This window comes from Cheilinus undulatus, linkage group 8 (assembly GCF_018320785.1).
Source record: "Cheilinus undulatus linkage group 8, ASM1832078v1, whole genome shotgun sequence".
Taxonomy (NCBI): domain Eukaryota; kingdom Metazoa; phylum Chordata; class Actinopteri; order Labriformes; family Labridae; genus Cheilinus; species Cheilinus undulatus.
The window spans coordinates 1326404-1334283 of record NC_054872.1 but is presented as its reverse complement, the minus strand read 5'-3'; the positions used below and the strand labels follow the sequence as shown (position 1 = coordinate 1334283).

The 7880-nt window shown below is 42.0% G+C and overlaps 1 protein-coding gene across 1 annotated transcript; it reads right to left on the bottom strand.

Moving 5' to 3' along the window:
• Positions 1-204: 204 nt before the first annotated feature.
• Positions 205-4951, bottom strand: LOC121513461 (WD repeat-containing protein on Y chromosome-like). Its single transcript, XM_041793230.1, has 4 exons — positions 2021-4951; positions 1489-1632; positions 1225-1388; positions 205-379 (listed from the first exon to the last, which is right to left on the bottom strand). The coding sequence occupies exons 1-4, from the start codon at positions 4949-4951 to the stop codon at positions 205-207; spliced, it is 3414 nt and encodes a 1137-aa protein (XP_041649164.1).
• Positions 4952-7880: the final 2929 nt, after the last annotated feature.

Sequence of the window (7880 nt, the reverse complement as noted above, 5' to 3'; positions counted from 1 at the left end):
TCTTTTAAATTTCAGAAACCAATATCAACACATACTAATTAAAGCTGTAAGAAAACACAGTGGGGAGAAAAAAATTGAACATTTCTGTTGCTGAGAGCTTGCTAACATAAAAAAACACACTGCGTGTATTCCGTGTTGTTTCTGCTCGTGCATGAAAAGCCATATTTCAAAAAGTGGGGCTGATGTTTACGGAGCTTGAAGCTCTCATATCAGCTGGTGTCGGCCCTGGGGCCTTACGTTTCTCAGGTGGTGGAGCTGCTGACCTTGAGACCCCTTCTGCTGCTGCTGACCCAGGTCTGAGCTGGAACACTTTTTCTTTTCTGTGAAGCCTATCACTCCATTTTTCATCAGGTAGCTAGCACACTTGCTGCAGCTGCAGCTAAGGCAACAACACGCAAGCTTTTTGTTCTTTCTCTTTGTTTCTCTTTTTTTTTCCCGCTGTGTGTCACTGAACAGAATCTCCCGCGCACAGTTCAGATTGAACTCAGTTGAGATAATGAATTTTTGAAAAACAAGGAATCAGAAAACAACTAAAACAACTCCCTGTCTAAAATAATGTAATTTAACATTAATTATGCACATTTTAATTTTTCAAAATGATTTGGCGACCCCCAGAAATCATCTCGCGACCCCAGTTGGGGTCGGGACCCCAAGGTTGAGAATGGCTGATATAGAGAACCACAAGAACATTATTCAGACCTGAATCATGATAATAGTTTAATTTATCTTTATTTATTTATTTTTTAAATTTATTTATTTATTTTCTTGATGGCAAATCAAAGCTTCCTGGAGAAACCACAAGAACATTACTCAGACCAAAACTAATCTAAGTATTATTCACAATTTGGTCTCCGGATCGCCCTAATTCTAAACATCTTGTCCATTATGCATCTATCTGATATAAATTTGGCATCTGATAGATGCTGTTGGCATGGACCTGCTGGGTTCCTTAAAGTGCCAGCAGTGAATGCAAATTCAGAAGCCTGATTCCGATGTTGCAGAGGTGGGCACAGCTGTTTTACCTGCACACCTGCTGGGTTCCTTAAAATATGGCCAGGACGTGCAAATTCAGAAGCCTGATGCCGATGTTGCAGAGGTGGGCACGGCTGTTTTACTTCCTGTTCTGAAAGTAGTGGTGTTGGGCATGGGGGCACATATTTTGGGCTCCATGAATCGCAAGAAGATTGAGGGTCAAGGGGAGAATTAGGAGGAGTCGGTGGACACTGTGGGCTCCATGGATGAGGAGGTTCTTCGATCTCTGAAACCTCTGTTGGAGCTATCGGTGGTAGGTGCACTGGCTGTTTTTGCACACCTTTTTGGCTCCATGGATGAGGAGGTTCTTTGATCTCTGAAACCTCTGTTGGAGCTATCGGTGGTAGGTGCACTGGCTGTTTTTGCACACCTTTTTGGCTCCATGGATGAGGAGGTTCTTTGATCTCTGAAACCTCTGTTGGAGCTATCGGTGGTGCACTGGCTGTTTTTGCACACCTTTTTGGCTCCATGGATGAGGAGGTTCTTTGATCTCTGAAACCTCTGTTGGAGCTTTCGGTAGTAGGTGCACTGGCTGTTTTTGCACACCTTTTTGGCTCCATGGATGAGGAGGTTCTTTGATCTCTGAAACCTCTGTTGGAGCTATCGGTAGTAGGTGCACTGGCTGTTTTTGCACACCTTTTTGGCTCCATGGATGAGGAGGTTCTTTGATCTCTGAAACCTCTGTTGGAGCTTTCGGTAGTAGGTGCACTGGCTGTTTTTGCACACCTTTCGGGCTCCATGGACGAGGAGATCGTTTGATCTCTGAAACCTCTGTTGGAGCTATCGGTGGTAGGTGTACAGGCTGTTTCTGCACACCTTTTGGGCTCCATGAGGCATCAGTAGCTTGCTTGAGCTCTGAAACCTCTGATGGAGCTTTAGGGTGTGGCTTTACCCCATTCAAAAGTTTTGGGTGCCATGAAACATGAGCAGCGGCTGAAAGTACATAGGCTTCTCTTTGAGATTGCCGTGTTGGCCATAGCTGCTCTACCTGCAGACCTGTAGGACTCCTTAAAGGGTCAGCAGGGCATCTTTGAGCATCCTGGTCTTCATGCTGGATCTTGGGGTTATGTTTGCCTTTGTCAGAAGTATGGTCTGTATATTTAATTCTTCTCTGTCCATGTTTGTTGAGTAGAGCTTGAGGGGGATGTTCCTGGATTTTGTCTCCCACATTTGGTGATTTGACTGTATCTTCGTCTTCATCATCGTTATTGAGTCTCCTCACACGGAGTTTATCAGTCCTAGAGTGGATTTCTGTTCCTTCTCTTATCATCTCTTCATCCAAAGTTTCAGAATCAACTGGCTCATCTGTGATACTTGATTCTTCACTCCTCTCCTCACACAGATGATCTTCAGATTCCCTTTCTCCCTTGTTCTGACTCTCCAGTAGCTCATGGTCATAATATTCTTGACGGCAGGAAGACATTAAATCCCATTTGTCCCTCCCAAAGACTCCTTTAAAGCAGCCTGTTCTTGTCCATCGCCGAATGCAGCAGTCCAATCCTGCTGTAATTATGTGTTCAAATTTCTCGTCAGACATCACACTGACCACCTCTGTAAGGTGAGCTTTCCAGGACTGCAACAGAGGGGGAGGACACAACGACACTCTCCTTCCATATGTTTCTTCAAATGGCCCTTTGAGTGACTTTCCCGTTGACCAAAATCCGTCAATGTCCCACTGATAAATCATTCCCTTACTGTCCCCGGTGAGTAATATCCGCTCCTCTGAATCAAGTGTCATGGTGGTAACCGTGGCACTTTCATCCTCTGTCGCCCTAAACTTTCCAACCAGACCTCCCTTGATGTTAAGAGACCAGGCATAGATGTAGCCACCTGCACACGTTAGAAGTGCGGCTGTGTCTTCTTTGTTTTCCCTGTTCTTCAGACAAATAACAGATTTGTCGTTTACATGGGTAACCTTAGGTTGTCTTTTTGGGTTGGGAGTTAGTGCAGATATTCCTGTAAGCAGACTTCCTGTCTTTCCTGGAAGACTTTCGTGCATCACGTGTACCCAAGGACTTTCACTGGCATTTATCCAGAGGGCCGCCTCTACATCTTCTGTGGACCCTAATCTCCAGACAATTATTTTTCCACTGCTGGAGGCTGTCACTAACATATCCTCATGTAGATCCATAGAGCAAACATCTTCTAAAAAAGGATGCCGCATGAATCTGTGGTCATCACCTTCCAGGTCCAGGTTAAAAATAGTCCTGCAATTTAACCCGGCTATGAAAACTCGATCATCTTTAAATATAATACCAGTCACTGTCTTTGGTAAACAAACCGGGAGCTCCAAAAGTTTGCATCCAGAGTTGAAGTTCCAAAGTCTGACTTTGCCATCCTGCGAAACTGTAAGCAGCCTGCGTTTTGATTGATCGAACGACATTGCAGTCAGCCCAATTTGCTTGTCTGTGTTGACAGCGAATTGCACAACAGGGTCTCCTGTTTTGAAATCCCACACTATCACCTGACCATTTTGACAAACAGAAACGACCTGTTTGAAAATGCTGTGGTACAGAGCACAACAGAGGGGACTGTTGTGGGATTTTAGTGATCTCAGAAAAACATCTGTCCCTCTGCCAAGACTTTTTGCAATGTCCGAGCTGGCTACGACTAGCTCGTTATTAATTGTGTTATAGCAGACACTACTGATTGTTGAGCTTAATCCCTGGACTTCAAAGCTTTGCACACATTTCCACGGAGGACCCTTCCAAACGCGTACATTCTTGTCTTCAGATAAACTCAGAAGCATGTCATCCTTCTCACTGTATAGAACATCAATGATTGGCTTGACATGACCTTCGAGAACTTCATGACATTTTGTTTTACCTGGGTACCACAGTCGCAGTGTGCCATCTCTGCCACCAGTAATCAGATTGCTATGACAGTATTCAACACAGGTAAATACCTCCTTCTGGGATTTGTAGGTGAATGTAGTTTGCCCCAGACTGCCTTGCTTTGGTGCGCTAAGGAGAACCATTTTCGTGCAGGAGACATCAGTGATGGCGAAAGAGTCAAGAGCTGGGAAATATTTTATCTGCCTGCAGATACCATCAAAGACGTTCTTTTTACAGCACCAAAATCCCTTTTTTCTGTTTTTTAAAAGGTATAACAAATCAGCTGTTGGATACTCATTCAAATTGACTTTTTCTTCACTGTTTAAAGAGAAGAGGCTGGATTTAATATTAGATGACATAAGAAAGTACACATTTCCTTTATCGTCTCCCAAGGACAAAATTCTTTCGGTATCGTTGGTCGCATAATTCATGCATCTCACTGTGATGTCATCTAATATTAAACAGCTCTCAATTTCCACCTTACCAGCGGAGAAACTGTAAAAGAACAGTTCTCTGCTGTTTGTGCAGACAGCCATCTGATCTAATTCTGGAATGAACACCATGTCATTCACGTACATCCTCTTTTTATGCATGTACAGTATTAAACTCTCATCTTTGGCATAACACATTGTCTTTTTTTTTTTAAACCCATCTCTCCAGATGTTGATCGTTCCATCTCTGCTGATCGTTGTGTATTGACCCTCCTCGTATGGTCTGACCTCAGAACTTCTGAATCTAGTATCTAAGTTCTTGGCATACGGTTGGAAAACTGTTTTTACAATTTTACTGCGCTCATCTGTTGCAGTTAAATCAAAACCTTTTGGAAAAGGCTTTTCCAGGTCTGATGATGCCTCGTCCTGAAGCAGTAGGAAATCAATTAGCTCTTCCAAATTGACTGTCGAATCACAATTTGCGTCAATTTTCATGTGGAGAGCCTCCAAATCCTCGTCCGGAACATTCAAAAATGTCTTCATGACATCACGAAACTCCTTTAAATGTAACGCCCCACTTCCGTCTGCGTCAGCCTCGTTAAATTTTCTGATAGTTAGAGGAATGTCATCCTCTGTAAAGCCTGAGTAAGACATTTCTCTCTCGTGCTGAGTCAACTAATGAAGATGTTAACTTGATGAGACTCCCAGACGATTGAATTTCCCTTTGGGGATAAATAAAGTTCTTCTATTGTATTGTATTGTAACTGGCTCTCAGTCACCTAATTAAGCCAACATCTTTAACTACTACTTGCCTCTGTAACTTTGATCTTAGCTTTGATGTTATAAGCCCCGCCCCCTTTGATGTATGATGTCATAAGCTCTTCAGAATGTTCCTTTGATGTATGATGTCATAAGCTCTAGGATTTTCCTTCATTATGTTGAAATGTCTCAGCATTTCATGTAACCTGTAAGCAAGGTAAAAAAAACCTTGCGTACAGGTACCCCATCACAGACGACCATCTCCCTCCATTCCCACTAGTCCCATTTTTTAGGGAGGTCAGCCTCACTGACATGGAAGTATTGGAAGTCCAACCTGCATGGCCTAATAGTAAGTATATTGTAAACTTTTTACAACATCTTTGAGACTGATGGATAGGACTGGGTTCAAAAATGGATTCTCAAATTTAGATCAACTGTTTTTGATATGTATTATATGTATATCGATACATGTAATTTAGAGATCAATCTTTTAATATAGGCTTTCTCCTCCTTCTGCACAGCTTGAAACTTGACCTGGACTCACCTCTAAAAGTCTTCAGGCTCAGATTCAAGGTTTGAAATAGCCTATAATTTTATTTTTAATATCTGGGAGCATTATCAATAAGTGCGGGATATTCCACATATGTCTATGAGTGTATCTGACACTGGTTCTGTGGCAGAGATGACAAGCAATCCAAAACAAATACAGAAATAATCTGTATGATCATCTGATGGTTTTGTTTACTTGCAAAGATCATGGAGAGACATTAGGTTAGGTAATGTGTCTACTAAAATTGCTGCTCTCTACTGCAACTACACAGCACATCACTGCACCTCCTGTCATTCTCTCATTCTCCTACAGACAGGAGTGGAATATGCTAAAATAGCCCCCTTTTTCAATTCATTTAATTTTTGTTAACTAGAAAGTAGTTTTGGTTCAAAAGTAATATTCTTTATCTAATTAGACCTTACCCAAATCAGAATAAAATAGAATTGTGATGTGGTTAAAGATTTACACCCCAACTGTATTGGTGTGGTACGTGTTTGTTTGTTTGTTTGTTTTTTTCAGAGAGCTTCTTGGGGCAGTGAAGCAAAGCAGCTGAGCTTTTTTTGCCACAGATTGAGCATCCTCAGGTTTCTCAACCCCTTTGTGCTGGACCAGGGTGGGTGTTTTCTCTGTCTTCTGCTGTTTGAGTGCTACACGGATGGACACAGCCTTGGCCCTGCGCATACGATGTCTTTCCTGAAGGTATAGTACTTCTCAACCTTCCTCTGTGTTATCACAAAGGCTCCTGCACCGTTAGAGTACTGGTGTTTGAGTTGCTCTTGTCCCTTCCTTGTTTTTTCCAGTTGCTCTCTTGACATTAAGATTATGGTCCAATGCCGCTACCTTCAGCCAGGCTTTAAAGCTCTCCCTAAGAAACTTCTTCCTCTTGGTGGCATATTTTTTGTACAAGGAGTGTACACTCTCAAGCTGCCCAGTGCAGATGGAAATGAAACATTAGCAAAATGTAATATCACAATAATTGTGGCCAAAATGATCAATTTTCCATTTATTGTGGTAATGTTAAACTGTTATGATTATGTAATGATTTAAAAAGTGGAGAAGAAGCGTAAACAGCTCCTCATTGTGGGTCGGCAGTATTTTTTTTTCTTACAGTTTTGACAATGTACCACATTCGTAACGTATTCATGTTGGATTTTTTTGTGTTTCTGTCGCAGGACCTTCTGCACAGATGGGTGGCAGGCAGTGGCGATAACGGAGATCTGCACACCACACTCTGCGAACCTGGACAGACATCTCTCCAGACCGAGTCGCAATAATGCAGGTCCTACCATGAAGACAAGTGCCACAGAGGGAGAGCTGCCTGTCGCCACCTTGATGATTTAATATTTAGAATTATATTAATTTCATGCTGTTTTTGGAAGACATTGAAATATTTATTTTAAAACAAACTGTATTTTTTTTTTTTTAAAGGGAATTATCTTAGTGAAAAAGAATCTTATTTTTTTATGCATTTATCCTTATGATGCCTCTATCACTTTAATGTTTTTCTTCTTCATGCATTTACTTTCATGTTTCCTCAGTCATTTTTGCCCTCAAGTTCTTAATGCCTCTCTTTTAGTGACCCACATGTGACACAAATGTCACATGTGGGTGGGCTTTTCTGGGACGTACCCCTATTGGCCAGCGAATTTTTGAGTGATGGCTCAGTCACTCCAGATGCTCTGGAAGTTGTTGTTCAGCTCACGTCTGGGGAAATTTAAGGAACCAGCAGACTATCGTTTTTGCATCAGTTTGAATCATTGATGTTTTATTAAATCGAACTATTGATTAAACAGGTTTATCTGTCAGTGCAGTCATAGATGGTGTATTGTTTCGTACACATACGTATTTTATTGACTTTTCCAGCCACTTCAAGTGTCATCTTTGCTTTGTACGTAAATAATGCTGACGTCACCAGCTTGTCCATTAGCTCAGTGGTAATGTGGACGTCTGGCAGTCGGGTGATCGGGATTCGGTTCCCTGTTGATACATAGTTATTGATGTCCGTATGGTATCTTTTTTAAAAATGATTTTCTGGAATAAAAAACGCTATGAACCTCTCTCTGTGTCCTCAATGGGCTCTGTTACCACTAGGCTGCTATTTTACAGCCTTACAGCCTAAATCAGAGGCCGCATTAACCGAATTACCCAATTATTCTCCGTCACTTACGGATTATTTTGAAGGATGACGGAGAATTTTGAAGGATCTCCATCATTTTGACGGGCTGGAATGATGAGGGTGAGCCTACATTTCAGCGCACACACACAGACAGATGC